Source organism: Sebastes umbrosus, chromosome 17, assembly GCF_015220745.1.
Source record: "Sebastes umbrosus isolate fSebUmb1 chromosome 17, fSebUmb1.pri, whole genome shotgun sequence".
In the NCBI taxonomy this organism is placed as follows: domain Eukaryota; kingdom Metazoa; phylum Chordata; class Actinopteri; order Perciformes; family Sebastidae; genus Sebastes; species Sebastes umbrosus.
In genome coordinates, this window is record NC_051285.1 from 7,973,491 (window position 1) to 7,988,868 (window position 15,378).

A 15,378-nucleotide genomic window follows, 5' to 3' on the forward strand; every position below is an offset into this window, starting at 1 on the left:
CCCTTACAGACACACACACTGCTGCTCTCACACCATCTCACCTGAATTCTGACGATGTTTCCAGTCAGGAACATCACACACACACACACACACACACACACACCACCTTACCTCACTCCTCGTATCATTCGTCAGCTCCTCACAGGTAGGGCTTACCTCATCAGTGATGTCATTTTTCGGGCACACCTATCTACTCTTCTGCCCTCAAACTGTCCTCCTGCATCGCTGAGCTCAACATGGATCAATAAAGTTTTATAGCTGTTGGCAGAAAATCAGAGGATTAAAGCTGAAGTATGATGAGATGTGTGATGAAAGCTGATCTGCGGCTCTTGAGCACTGGATATTTGCAGTAAGAGAACTGGAAATGCATGATAAAACAAGCAGTAGCATGTGATTTAAAGAGGTTTTTAGAAATGCAGTGTCCTGTATAACTGAAAAGATGATGTTTTGGCCCATTTTTTTCATAATTTTCATAGAAATAGCTACAGGTTTTAGCAGGTTTAGAACACCAGTTCCCCAAATGTTTTGGCTTGTAACCCAGCAACGGTCAACAGACCTCGTCATGCATGCGTTTGCAAGTTGTGACCAGTTCAAGTTAAGTGTGATTCTCCTTGCTATTTCTTTATTTAAATAAATAAGACACAGCTGACGCCACTACGAGCAACCACGGTGCATTTGGCTGAGAGTCACGAGTTGAACAGTTGGCTGACACTTTGTACGTGTTCTGTTTGTGATGCCAACAGATTAATGATGTTGACTTTGTGGTCATTAGGTTAGGCCTAGTTAGAGCAACTAAAGTTATATTTCACAATAATGACAGAGATAGTTCAGTTCATTTATTCTGTGGGACCACGGCAGCCCCTAGACAGTGTCTTTAGCCCACTGTGTTAACGTAGCTGACGTTACTTGTTTCACCATGTCAGGCTAACGTCAGGCAGCTGAGAACTGCTCGGGTTCTTCCCGAACCACTACTACTTCCACTCGCTTGCATTCAAGCGTGTGCGTATTGTAGGGAGACGCCACCGCAGTCATGGCGACTAAGTTACTTCTGGTATTTCCCCGGCTTCGTATATAGAGAGCGGTCTATCAGGGGCCTGTTTTATGCAGTCATGCTTTTGCTGTGATTGATTGTTCTGAGGTTGAAGAGAGCATACGGTGGCCTGCGGGGACAAAGTCTGAGAACAGGCAGACGCCAAACACTCAGCTGAGGCATTAAAAAAATTGATTCATGCTTTATGTGAGGCTATCCAATGGTATTATGCAACATTGGTAACCTTGGTAAACACACTACTTTTCTGTCTTTCTAATGAAATGAATGAGTTACTCAAAACCAGCCAGTGTTGATCAGTCTATTTGGTTGTAGTATGTGCACATGCACTTTAAATCAGTGCAGGTTTATGCCAACCAATATCAAACCTGCATTTATTTAGATTAACCCAGGCAAATTTGTAATATCAGTGCTTCCCTGCCAAACGTTTGTCATCATATGATCTGCTTTTAATATTAACACTCCACCATGTTTGTTTGTACAAGAAGCATGAATCAGGCTTTAGACTATTAAAGCAGCAAGACCTGTTCCACGTGGCACTTAGTGTTATCTTACTATCTGTGCATACTTTCATTATGTTAAGCGTGTCATATGCCTCTTTTCATATAGCATCTCTCACCATCTAATCACTCCATCTTAACACTCATAGTTGGTGTAGAAAAATATTGCCAGAATTTTTGGTAATTGTTTTTAGTTTCATTATAATTTTTGCATATCTGGCATTAGCTTTTGTCAAGCAGCCAAGCAGTTTCTGTCTTCTCATAACAAAAATGATGGATGTGGTTGGTGAAATTTCAAGTCCGTACTTGTGAAGATTCAAAATAGTTTGTTTTATTGGCTGTGATTTCCGCTCATAAACTTCTCTCTGTTCAGTTGCAGGAATATAATTGTAATGGGGTTTTTTTTAATAGATGCAAATCATTTTGAACTGACACTGTTTTGATTGTTCATTGTCTTTGAACAAATGCCAAATTATAGTTCTACATATCCTCAGGGTTCACCTTTTTATTTATCTCCTCTAATCATTTGATCTCTTGTAATTTCTCTGCTCTGCCAGTTTCTTTCTCTCACTCTCCAGGCCTATAATTACACCGCTCATGCATGACTTGCATGTAAAGGTTGAAATCAAAGATGAGATTCTTCTTTTTATATCTTTTTTTGTGGCCTTTTGAGTCCCTCTTTCTACACACCAGTGATGTGTGAAATACCACCACGATATACCATCGGTGTAGAAGTTCATTATTTAACTGCTGTTACTCCTCATTCAGAGGCGTCATGTTGTCATTATGTTGGTGACAACCAATATGATGTTCCTGTGAACTCAGCTCACTTTAGATGACAGCCGCTTACTATAATAATCATGCATTGTTTGCGAACAAGTAGTCTTTTTTCGTATCTCTGCTCAAAGTTGACACCTCTCTTCCTTCAACCTCCTTTGAGGTGCGTTGAGCTCTCACTTTATTCTCACTGCACACGTTACTTCCTGTGTTGTTTCCATCAATCTGTTTTCACTGTTGCTGCCTACTGGATGACCTCTTATGTCGGTGCTCTATCTGTATATTGTAACACCTCTCCCTCTTAGCATGTTGCATCTGATATACGGTATCAGACATAAATATCTTTCACTTTTGGCTGTTCAAAATTGTCTGTTGGAAGTACAGATGGCAGATCGGTTTCACCTTTTCAAGCATCGGAAGCAACACATTAATCCAGCCCAGTGAAAATATATTTGCAGAAGTTTTGGTAGATAAATATTTTCCTAATCCCGGTTCTAAATTTAGCTGCAGTGCAGTTTCAAAACATGACAGTGGAGGTACAGACTTTAATCCTCATCTCCTCACACCGACACTGCAAGAGACTTAAATAAGCAACCCTGTCTCCTACAAAATTACGTTGGGATACAACTAAACTGCATGACCAAAACGTATTTTCTCCCGGATTATGGTTGCTGTTTTAAACAGTTTTAAACCGTATTAAACATGTGATTAACGTTGTAAATGGAAACAAAACGAAAACGCAACAAAACTACTGGGTTAGGTTTAATAAAAAACATCATGATCTGGCTTTAAATTACTTAAAAATAAAACAAAAATGAAAGAAATGCATATGTTTCACACAGAACAGGAACACTGGTCTCCTGGGGGGCAGTGCAATGTTTGTTGATGTTTGTCCAGTCAGTTCAGTCATCTCTTCAGTCAACCTAACACCACATTCAGCGTGTGATTCAAAAAGTAAAAAGTAGACGTTTGCACTCGATCCATCACCGTCACATTGCTTTGACTGTTATCTCAGATATGACTGTTGCCTCGGACAATAGAGTATAAAATACAGAAAGAAAAAGAAATGAAATGTGTGTGCTTGCTGTCACACTTTTATATGCAAAATGAACACAGATTAACACTTAGTGTAGTCGAGTGATGTATGGGCTGATGATATTACTGTGCATGTGAACAGGAGTGAGAAGTAACTAGCTGCAAACAGCTTCCGTTACTTGAGCAGAACTCTGGATTGTCACTGCTTTTCTCAGTATTTTAAAGTATTATTTAAAGAATAAAGCAGGCGACAAATTCATAAAAACACCAAAACAAACAATCAATTGATCCTACCTACAAGCGTTGTCTGTGTGAAGCCTTATACAGTATATACTGTATCTTAAACCTCTGTGCCATAGAGCTCCATTGTCACATCAGTGACACGTTACAGTTTTCAATTGAGTTTCATTTCTATGCTAAACATTGCTTTAAACCATAGCTCTTGCTATTACAGTTGTGTTAAAGTAACTACTTTCTGAAGTAATGTGGTACCCTTTAACTATTAGAGAAAACCAAAAAAGTACCCTATGTTTACTCTTCAGATGACCGATAGTGAGAGTGTGAGTCAGTCTGCTTAAAAACAGCATGAAGAAAAAGGGAAACTGTATTGGAAATGAAATGTGCTGAATAATAACAAAAGATATTAAGAGTCATGTGAGACATGTCTTTTATAATCTGTACAAAACGGACTTTTGCTATTACTGTAACTTTTGATGTTTGCTCTTCACAAAAGTAACCTGTTCCTGTACTTGACTAAAATTTGTCAGCACTCACTGTAGCCTTTACTGTAACAAATACACTACAGAGTTTCTCTGGTCTTGGGCTCTTTTATGTACACCACACAGGCTGCATGTCAAGTCATTTAAAGGCTCAGATGCTGCAGCACTTTCACTCTCAGTGGTTAGAATCACCACAGCACATTATCAGTGCAGGAATACTATTTTCAGCTCCTCAAGTCTCGGTTTTAACGTGCACACGTTCCGATAGCGAGCTCACGCAGAGCCGGGTTTGACTCAAATGGTTTCCCTTTTAAGTTGTTTCCCGAGACGTTGACATGGAGACCGTGAGATAGTTGCTTTAGCTGTCATTAGACGGCCGCTTTAAAAGGGGCATTCCAAAGAAAACTGCCCCATTACTGCTGCTAATCTTCCCCTTCAGGTTTCCCAACAACAAACAGGGTTGCAAAAAAAACGTTACCTAGGGAAACCCGCGTCATGTTTCCATCACATTTAAGGGTGACAGGTTTAACAGTCAAAATAAAACTCATGTTTAGGATTTCTGTTTTGATGTTAGCCATGCAGTCATTTCAGGGAACACGTGGGATTTGGAAAAAGGATGCAAAGTTCACCATCTCCGTATCAAAACAAGTGTTAACAGTCATCGTTATAAATGCTGTTATTCATCACTAACATCTATTATAAATGCTTTAATGGGGCAATCTGTTGAGTTCATCTAAAGCGATTTACTTTCACTTTTATCTTGTTTCAATATTAACACAGACAGAAAAATCTATATTAGCCTGAGGGCACATTCAGCCTGATGATGATAACCCTCTGGCAAAACAACGAAATAGCCTACAGTGCGTTGGTGTGTGGGAGTATGTTGAAGTGCAGAGGCAAAGATACTGCACTGCTGTTTATACTTCATCACTGAGGCAGGACTACACCTCTTTTAATGCGTTTCAATGCTTGCAAGGTAAACTGTACAAGTAGCATATCGCTACAAGCTGCAAGATGTTCTACCGAGAGTTGAGTGTTTTTCCCCCATTCTATATTTCCGTCTCAAATTTTTCTTGATTTGATATCCTCAACATGGGACTCCCCTGAAAAGTAACGATCATATGGGTGTATGTTAATGGCCACCAGCTATAAAACTTTGATTCTGAGAAACTCCTACAATACCCACAGTAGGGCAGTATGACAATGTATATCGCTAAAATGATATAAAAATGTCTATCGTATATATTTTTCTACATCGTTTCTATCGTGATATAGGCATGGCTCATATTTATTTATTTTTTCTCTATAATTTCACTTAAAACTGTTATGTTCACTTAGCGCTTCAGTTCTTAAAATGAGAAAATACTCAGTGCTTTTCATTTGTCAAGTATTTAATTCACACAGGAGTCTACAAAAATAAGCTTTACCATGTGGTTATTTCATATCGACTATTTATTTATTGAATTACCAGAAAATATGCTATACTGTGAAAAATATATTGTTATCCAGATATGAAATTATCTATAATGGGAGCGATGATTTTTGGCCATATCGCCCAGCCTTACCCATGAGCCTCAGCCACAGTTGCTACGGAGAAGAAGCCAGTCAGAGGAGTGAATCAGAGCGGTAGAGAATTCAAAACTCTTCGTTGTTGAACTGTAGTTTCTGAATTCAAATTTTAATTACTTTATATTGCAGATTGTTTTCAGGTTTCTCTACAGAATAATGCACGTAAAATAACATAATAATTAGTAATTGGATGTTTCTCGCAGAAATGCACCCTGGGAGTTGTAGTTAATCAGGCTTGTACCTTTTAAACTTTGTATTAAAGTATTTTTATGATTATTTGAGTCCAGTAATACTATCTATGGGAAAAATAAATGGCACATCACAACTCTATAGACACAGAAATGTAGGCACTTATTTGATTGTTTATGTAGCACTAAGTTGAGTCAGGATCAAAACTTTATAACCAAAAGTCTTCGTTGTTGTTGTTTTTTGTGTGTGTTTGTTTGTTTGCTTCAGCGCCCCACTGCAACCAAGCAGTGCTCTCATGGAAATAAATGAAGAGTCTGTGTTTGGTCACGCAGTGTTGTCAGTCTGAACACAGCCTCAGGGTTACCCTGTGTTTATGATAAGTGGAATTTACCCTGAGAAAGACCTCTATATGTTGAACCTTGTTTATTTGACACAAGCTGCTGAGAAAACTCCTCCGTGATGGAACGGTGACACATGCAGACCTGTGATGGGAAGATGTTACAGAGAGCCAAAAGTCCCATGTCCCTATTTTAGTACTCTCTTATCTCTTTTTAAACACAGTCATCACATGTCTATAGAGTCATAGTAATGTCTACAGAGGTTGTGTAGGTGGAAGTCCTCAGCTGGTTCTGTTTGTCTGATGAACATGCTCTTGGTGACTTAGAACTGACTGTTAGCCTGTTAACTTACATATAATATCAGGTCGGCAAACTGTTACTGTCTCGTAAACAAATTGGATTCATGCACTTCCAATAACATTTTTAAATATTAATTGTTTTTCTCAATTAAAAAAAACGTCACTGGGTATTTCATTTAAAAATTATAGCCTTACTAAATCTTCTAAAGCTTCAACTTGAGTGTTTTTGGAGGACTGAAGACTTCATTTGTTCACACAAGAAACATTATTAAAATAGTAAATCAACTTCGTCTCACGAGAAGTCATACAAATAGCACAACATTACAGGCACATTCCTTGTGTCATGAGGACGCATTTTAGCCGTGTCATTTGTACGCCTCTTTTCGCGTGTCATTTGTACACCACGCAACAAAACTACGGTAACGTCCGCTGTTAGGTTTAGGCAACAAAACCACTACGTCATGGTTGGGCTTAAAACAAGTACGCAAACTAAGTAAAATACATACGGAAACAATGTAACAGAAGTATGTATTCAACCGGTCTCCTGGTTGAAAGTCCTGTCCTGTGACTCATACACCTCCCCTCCTGCCCGCCATAAGCTTAAGTCTTTCTCGCTTTTTATTCTACGTCACCAGCTTTGAGCGTAGCATATTCACGTGGATGCATTTACATTGGACTCAGTACAGATTGCATGGCGTGCAAATGACACGTCAAAAGCAAGAAAGGGGTTTGTATTGCGCGCTAAATGCCTGGCGCATTATCGTGGCATTCATACACCTTTTCGTGCGAAGGGAAGGAAAAGAGTTGAGGTCTGAGAACAGGAGTATGGGAAGGATGGAAAAGAGAGGTAAAAGGTAAAAGAGAGGTGAGAAGGACGTGGGGTAAAAGAGTCTGGGCAGTGGAAGGGCTGAGGGCAGTAAGAGAGGATGAGGGAGGAGAGGAGAAGGGAGGAAGGGCGTGGCGGGACAGACGGAGGGAGGGGAGGAAGGATCGCAGTGGTGAGACAGGTCGACTGACTCAGTCACATTCCTGTCGTCCAGATTTATGGTGGCTCGGGGTCCTGAAACAGGCCCGGAGCCGCGGCCAAATTACAGTCATCTAGAGCATTCCTCTGCTGCAAACACAGGTTAGCAGCCGGGCCGCGCTAAATGCTAGGTGCTGCCTGTTGACAAATGACTTCCTTTGAAGGGCACAAAGAGAGAGACACACAGAGAGAGGCTGGATATTTACTGTGTGAGGGCAGAGAGACGAGCTGTCTGTGTTTCTTTTGTTGGAAAACATTTTTGCTAAAAGTAGAAATGAATAGTATGATTTGTTTGTGTGCATGTTTGGGTGGCGTGTCTGTGTGGGAACTTAACTTGTTTAGTATAAACCAGTGAAACCAACCGGCGACATCGGCTCCCAGTGGAGGGTCCCACACACACTCACACATACACACTGGGACAGGATGGGAACAGAAGTGTGTGTGTGACCGGTGTTAAGGGCATCTTTGGGTTTAATACCAGGTTCCCAGACTACTAATGGCGCTAATAGCCCATCAGACCTGGGGTCAGGGCTGGGGGCCGCTGACCTCACCTAACCAGGGTGGATGTGTGTGTGATTAAAAGACAAGACAACATTTATTTTGTGTGTGTGTGTGTGTGTGTGCACTTACGATGTCTTTAGGGACAAAATGCAAAAGAGAAAAGAGTGATTACAATGATGTTAATATATGTGTGTGTGTGTGTGTGTGTGTGTGTGTGTGTGTGTGTGTGTGTGTGTGTCCTCCAGGCGTTCACAGGCACCAGTCCCAGGACCTCTCAGGGTACTACTCCCTCCCTCCAGGCGGCGTCGGCCAGATCACTCCCTCCATGGGCTGGTGAGTCTCACACACACACACACACACACACACACACACACATACATATCAGTACATACTGTGACTCACTCAGTCCTTTGTGTACTTGTGATGACCTTGTTATTGTATGACTCGTAAACACATAGAGGAATACACTAGGTCTGTCTCTTACATGATGAGAACTGAGAGCTGAAACTATTTGTCGATTAAATGATTAGTTGATGGGGAGAAAATGTATATGCAACAATTTTTTGATGGTTGATTAATCATTTGAATTAAGTCAGTTCTATTTGCCCAATACCACAAAAATCACAAGTTTGCCTCAGGGGGCTTTACAATCTGTACAACGTACAACACCTTTTTACAGTACGACCCTCCCATCAGATGAGGAAAAACTTGAATAATAAGTACATTTTTAATCAAAAACGCCTGAAATCTGCTGTCTCCAGCTTCTAAATGTAAAGGTTTTCCTGGTTTTCTTCACTGTCTGTGACAGTAAACTGAATATCTTTGCTTTTTGGACTGTTGGTCGGATAAAACAAGGAATAAAAAATAAGTCAACTTGCACTTTTAAACTATTTTATGGTATTTAATGACCAAACATTTGATCGATTAGTTGAGAAAATAAGTGTTTGTCCCATCTGTACAAACTTGCTTCTGCTGTTTAGTCCAAATTCTGGTGTTTTTCTGCACATTTAACCCGTACCTAATATAACCCCTAACCCTCAAACGTTAATTTTCCCCCAAAACAAAAAAGCTTTCTGCTAATCTTCACAACTCACCTCTACCTTCTGAAACACCATCATCATCATTATCATCATCTTCTCCCCAGCATTACACATCCACACATACACACACACACACTCTGACCTAGGTCAGTGTTACATACATCACTGTCTCACCTGGTGTCAACGTAGCTAACCCAAGGCCCCCGTTGGCGTGGAAACCTCCTCCTTTGATCCTCTGTGTTTAGGACTCTTTACTTCAATTTGTAGCCGTTGGTCAAAACAAAAGGAATGTGGACGACTGCAAAATTTTTAAAAGAAATGTCAACCAAAATAGTGTTTAGCAAGTCCTCTGAGTGCGTGTTTTTACTGACTGAAATTGAATTATCAATAAAGAGAAGAGAGCGTGGTTAAAAGCTGGATGTTGTTGCCAAGAAATCATCTTAGTAGAGGAAGAAAAAGTCATGCAATATCTTCAGATCTAAATGTGCAACTAGCAGTCTTCCTCAAGATGTGGTGGATTCTGGAAAATTTTAGCAGGTTAGATAGACAGACAAGCAGGTTAAGAGAGATAAATATCTATAGTAAACACAATATAAAGAATATATTAGAATACACTGTAAATATACCAGACTACTACAACTAACTTAGAAAATATAAACATAGAATAACATACTATATAGATTAAAGTGGGCAAGTTTGATTTTTTGTTTTAAAATGAAATGCGGTAGTAAATGCAGTGGGGTTCAGGTAGATTCTGGCCTTACATAAACTAGCAAAGACCCCAAATTAGATATAAAAATTGCCATGTTTCTGGCTTGTATCCACTACTTGTGTTTTGATTTTCCCAATAGTTCCTTATGGGGATGAAGCGGTAGCAGCGGTATAGAGAGCTCTGTAGTGTGGGACGTCTGAAACATCCACATCTGCTCCATATTTAGTCGTTTCATTTAGAGTTTCCATCGCTTCTGAGTCGACTGTGAGCTCGCGATGTCATGCTGGTTGATTGTGAACGTATAATGTCAGACTTCCATTGATTTATGGATCAACACAAATCCATTTATTACAACCTACAGTATGTGTGCCTGGACAAAATCCCCTGCAGGAGCAGTTAAAGGCTTACATCAAATGTCATGGAGATTTGGAACGGAAAGCTTAAAACTTTGTTTGTGCGTTTTGTACGCGTACATGTGTGTTTATGTCTGTTTTTCATGTTTCTGTAGGACTAGCTGTCCGTCCCCAGACATTTCTCAAGTCTGTGATTTACAGCCGTTTTATCTTTTTCAGACACTTCACTATGGATTTTCACAAATATTATTAACAGCTAATCTCCTTTAACCCAGATTATCTGCTTGTTTTGGCCTCTTGTAGTGTGCTTCTTTGTTGAAGGAGGAGGAGGGGAGAGCAAAGAGAACGAGTGGCTAAATGTCAAACTGTTGTTTTCACTATTAGCCCGGTCTCCCCTCCTGTCCCTCCGTGACCACCTCCACATGTCCCCCGGGCCTGTTGGCTGGTCGGCTAGCTGCCTCGGACCAGGAGGGGGTCAGGAATTATGTGAGATGTGTTTTGTTGTTTGTAAGGATGCAGCTGCAGCGGCGGCCGCTGTGGTGGGAGCATGAGTCTCACAAACATGTTGCATTATTAAATACAGTGTGAAGCGAGAGCTGAAGAGGATGTTATAAAGCCTCTTTAACTTCTATCCACCAAAGCAGAGTGAGAGCGTAGCACAGCCTCCCTCTGCCCCCTTAAGGAACGGTGGCCTGGATTGTGCTCGGAAAGAGGGTCGAAAGGGGTGGAAAGCTGGCCGTCAAAAAGAGAGGGAGGAGATGCGATATTGTTTGAATATGGGAATAACAGCATACATTTTCAGTAGGGCTGTCAATAGATTAAAATATTTAATTGTGATGAATCGCAAATTAATCACACATTTTTTTATCTGTTAAAAATGCACCTTAAAAGAGTACATGGCAAGTATTTAATACTCTTATCAACATGGGAGGGAGCAAATATGCTTGCTTTATGCAATTGTATGTATATATTTATTACTGGAAATCAATTAACAACACAAAACAATGACAAATATTGTCCAGAAACCCTCACAGGTACTGCATTTAGCATAAACAAATATGCTCAAATCATAACATGGCAAACTCAAGCCCAACAACAGCTGTCAGTGTGTCAGTGTGCTGACTTGACTATGACTTGCCCCAAACTGCATGTGATTATCATAAAGTGGGCATGTCTGTAAAGGGGAGACTCGTGGGTACTCATAGAACCCATTTTCGTTCACATATTTTGAGGTCAGAAGTCAAGGGACCCCTTTGAAAATGGCTATTCCAGTTTTTCCTTGCCTAAATTTAGTGCTAGTTTGGAGCGTTATTTAACCTCCTTCTCGACAAGATGGTATGCTATGGTTGGTACCAATGGATTTTAGTTTCATATGATGTCAGTATCTTCACTCTAGCTCTAAAACTGAGCCCGCTACAACCTAAAAATCGCAAGTTGCATTAATGCGTTAAAGAAATTAGTGGTGTTAAAACAAATTTGCGTCAACGTGTTATTGTCGCGTTAACTTTGACAGCCCTGTTTTTCAGACAATCTTACCTGGAAGACATCTGTGTTGCACTCTGTGGTTCTCGCGAAAAGTGACAGAAATAGTTGTGTAACGAAAGAAAAACATGACAAACAGTTATTACCTTGGACTCAGGTTGTAGGGATGTAACTACTTCGTTGTCACTTGGAGTCAAAGTGTAACGAAGAAAATGCAGCCAGCACAATGAGCAGGCCGCCTAGTATTTCATTTCATTCCCAGCATACCTCTGTCCAGTCATGCCTGTCACACGGGAGGCATTTTTCTCTTTGAGTGTGGTGTCACCGTCACTCAGGGGCTTTCGGTGTGTGTGTGTGACCTGTATGGTGGTTTATATGAGGGCTGGTGTTTGAAACATTGGATCAAAAATAAATCACAGCGATTGATGGATTGATCTGGTGTTTTTGCAGCTTCCTGGTGAAATAACAAGCAGATTTGATAGTTTGAACTGCCTTTATCTGAGCTACCCTTGACCCGTGTTGTAGTGTGACCTAATCCTGTTAAAACAGGATTACAGCATGAATGGTCCTCCAGGAGTAGAGTGCAGTGATCACTGAATCTCTTCCCAGCTCAAGGCCTCTGCTACTGGGCTTTACTGTACATGCAGCGCTGCCTCCTCCTGGGGCTAAAGGATGAGACGAGGAAGTGTGTGTGGTGATAATCACGATTTTAAAGGTGATTTAAATGCTAGATGTGGATTGGAGTGCGTGTGTATGCATATGTTGAAAGGGGGGGGATGGTTGTATTGGCTCTCAGGAGGTAGAAGTGTGGTTTTCTACATATCAAAGGCTCTTGCTTACATCCCATCCCCACCCTCAACCTCCCGCGGTGTGTGAGTGTGTGTGTTTCTGTTCCCGGTAAGCCAAGTATTGACACACAGCTGTCAACAGTGCTGATCCAGACTCTCCACGGGGGGGATCACCGTGCATCACACGTCTACAATAGATACTTCTATAGAAGCATTAAACCAGAAGACTTCACTTTATTGAACAATGAGATTTTTTGTTTATTTGTATGTAGTTATTTGTTTGCATATTACAAAAATATGCCAATGCAAAAGATAAATACACTTTTACACATATATTTATGCATATTTATATAAAAAAAACTGTACAGGAGATGAGGGAAGCTGCAGGCTTGTCCAAAAGTCTCTCCTAAAACTCAAAGCAAGACAAACAAATTATATTAATTATAAATAATAAGGGATAGAACTAGAGCTGCAACGATTAATCGATTAGTTGTCACCTATTAAATTAATCGCCAGCTATTTTGATAATCGGTTGAGTGTTTTTTTTTAAAGAGTAAAGTCTAAATTCTCTGATTCCAGCTTCTTAAATGTTAATATTTTAAGGTTTCTTAACTCCATTATGACGGTAGACTGAATATCTTTGAGTTGTGGACAAAACAAGACATTTGAGGACGTCATCTTGAGCTTTGGGAAACACTGATGGACATTTTTCACAATTTTCTGACTTTTTATAAACCAAACAACTACAAAATCAAGAAAATAATTGACAGATTAATGAAAATAATCATTAGTTGCAGGCGTAGATGGAACATTAAATACAAGACAAAAAAATAAGAAAGAAAATTAAATATTATTTCTCATTCCAGCTATGTAAGAATCAATATTAGAACTGGGAAGAAATGTTTTTTAAAATGTTTTCAAAATGCAAACAGAGATGATTAATTAACAGGAGAGTTGGGAAGCTGAAGGTCTCTCCTAAAACTCACAGCAACACAAACAAATTATAAAATAATTATAATTAATAAGGGATATAATTAATTAGTTGTCAACTATTAAATTTATTGCCAACTATGTTGATAATCAATTAATCGTTGTGAGTAATTTTTTAAGAAAAAGTCAAAATTCCAGCTTCTTAAATGTGAATATTTTCTGGTTTCTTTACTCCTCTATGACAGTCAACTGAATATCTTTTGAGTTGTGGACAAAACAAGACATTTGATGACGTCATCTTGGGCTTTGGGAAACACTGATCGACATTTTTCTCCATTTTCTGACATTTTACAGACCAAACAACTAATCGAGAAAATAATTGACAGATTAATCGACAAAGAAAATAACAGTTAGTTGCAGCCCTAGATAGAATTACATTATAGATTAATTACAGGACAAAAAATAGGAAAAAAAATGTAAAGAAAATTCACTATTATTTCTGATTCCAGCTGTCTAAGAAATGTGTTTAAGATGTTTTCAAAATGCAAACAAAGATGATTAATTGTTTACAAAATGCAAGTTTAAATTCCCCGAAAGAATGCCTCTGTATCACAGTAGAGAGTTTATAAGTGTATCTGATTTTTATCTAAGTTAAATCAAGATTAGAATAAAATTAAATTGACCTATTTAAAGGCTAAACATCCTCTCAGGGATGGACAAACTTGTACCTGTAAAGCTAAAGGGCACTACCGTCTCTCCCCCTCTGCTGTGCTGTGGCAGGCAGAGCCAGCCCGTCTACCCTGCCCTGTCCCCCTGTGGATACAGGCAGTCCTACCCATCCAACCTCTCCAGCGCCTCCTACTCCAGGTATCGTAGCCTGCTGGTCGGACCGAGCCAGGCCGATCCAAGAAAGTAAAAGCAAAATAAAACAACAAGCCTACGCTCTGCATCAACCAACTCCTGTTTATAGCACATTCAAAAACGCCTGAGCAGGAGTTTTTTCCATTCGCCATGTTCAGCTTCTGTGTCAGCTTTCATTGGGCAGCTGCTGTAAAAAGTCCTATTGGAGCCAGTGTGCTGTAAACAGGACGAGTTCACTGTTTCGCCAAAACAAGCCGAGTCGAGGCAAACTGAGCTAGTCGCTGCTGCAGAATACAAACGGCTGACACAGAAACACACACTCTTGAAGACATTAACTGCTTTTTTCTTGCTTTTGCTATTTTTTGTTTTAAGCAAATATTGTGTGAGATCCTGTTATGCCGTCCCATGCAGCAGGCATTTTGTTTTTCAAGGACAGGAACAATAAAAATAAGAGTGTGACCCCGCTGTGAGTGTGTGAGAGAATATCTTCACATTGTTCAGCCAGGTGTTTTTGGTTTTCGTGTATTTGCTTAAGCTGCGATTCTAATTTGACACATTTGATCCTGAACAATCTCACACATGCTGCAAGTTGGTGTTTGCAACAGACAGATGCTTTCCCGCCACAGCGCTTTGCCGGTTCGTCAGGTTATCTGTATCATACACAAGGCCTCAGTCACACAGTAACCAGCCTCTCATATGGTTTGTTTTAGCCCTGTATCGTGTCACATAGGTGGGTATTTACACAGTGGTTGTCTGTTTTTTAGAAAATCACAACAAGTTAAAAGCCAGATCATGAAACGTATGATCTGGATCTTCTATCACATCTTTTAACCTGGTGTGTTAAAAGAGGGGGAAGAGGGGAAAAGAGGGGAAATGTATCCTCTGTTTTCACTATTTCCAAGCAGTAAGCATTACATAATTTGATAAACTTAATTATGCTGGCATACTTATGTTGTGTATTTCTGTTGCTACTAGTACCTGAATTTGACAAGCACAGTAAACCCCGCCTATGAGCAGTTACTCCATGCAGGTTAAAGACAAACAAAATGAATACTTTTTGGTTATTATTTGACGCTTACTCAAGCAGCTGATGCTTACGCTGCTTCTTTGTCAGTCAGACTCTATGTTGCCCCTTTTTATCTCTATAGTGGTGCTGAAACAAACTTGTTTTTTGGAAACAAAATCCCCAAAAATGATCTTCTTTTAGACATAA

General features: G+C 39.8%; 1 protein-coding gene across 18 annotated transcripts in view; it reads left to right on the forward strand.

The window, feature by feature from the left end:
• Positions 1-15,378, forward strand: part of tcf7 (transcription factor 7) — an 83,585-nt gene that overhangs the window by 55,367 nt on the left and 12,840 nt on the right. For 14 of the 18 annotated variants that reach the window (XM_037748640.1, XM_037748641.1, XM_037748650.1 and 11 more), the window contains exons 5-6: positions 8,245-8,332; positions 14,085-14,216. In XM_037748640.1, the coding sequence (XP_037604568.1) occupies positions 8,245-8,332; positions 14,085-14,216 (220 nt within the window). The remainder of the gene's footprint in view (positions 1-8,244; positions 8,333-14,084; positions 14,217-15,378) is intronic. The other 4 variants (XM_037748642.1, XM_037748647.1, XM_037748648.1 and 1 more) reach the window with 2 other exon arrangements.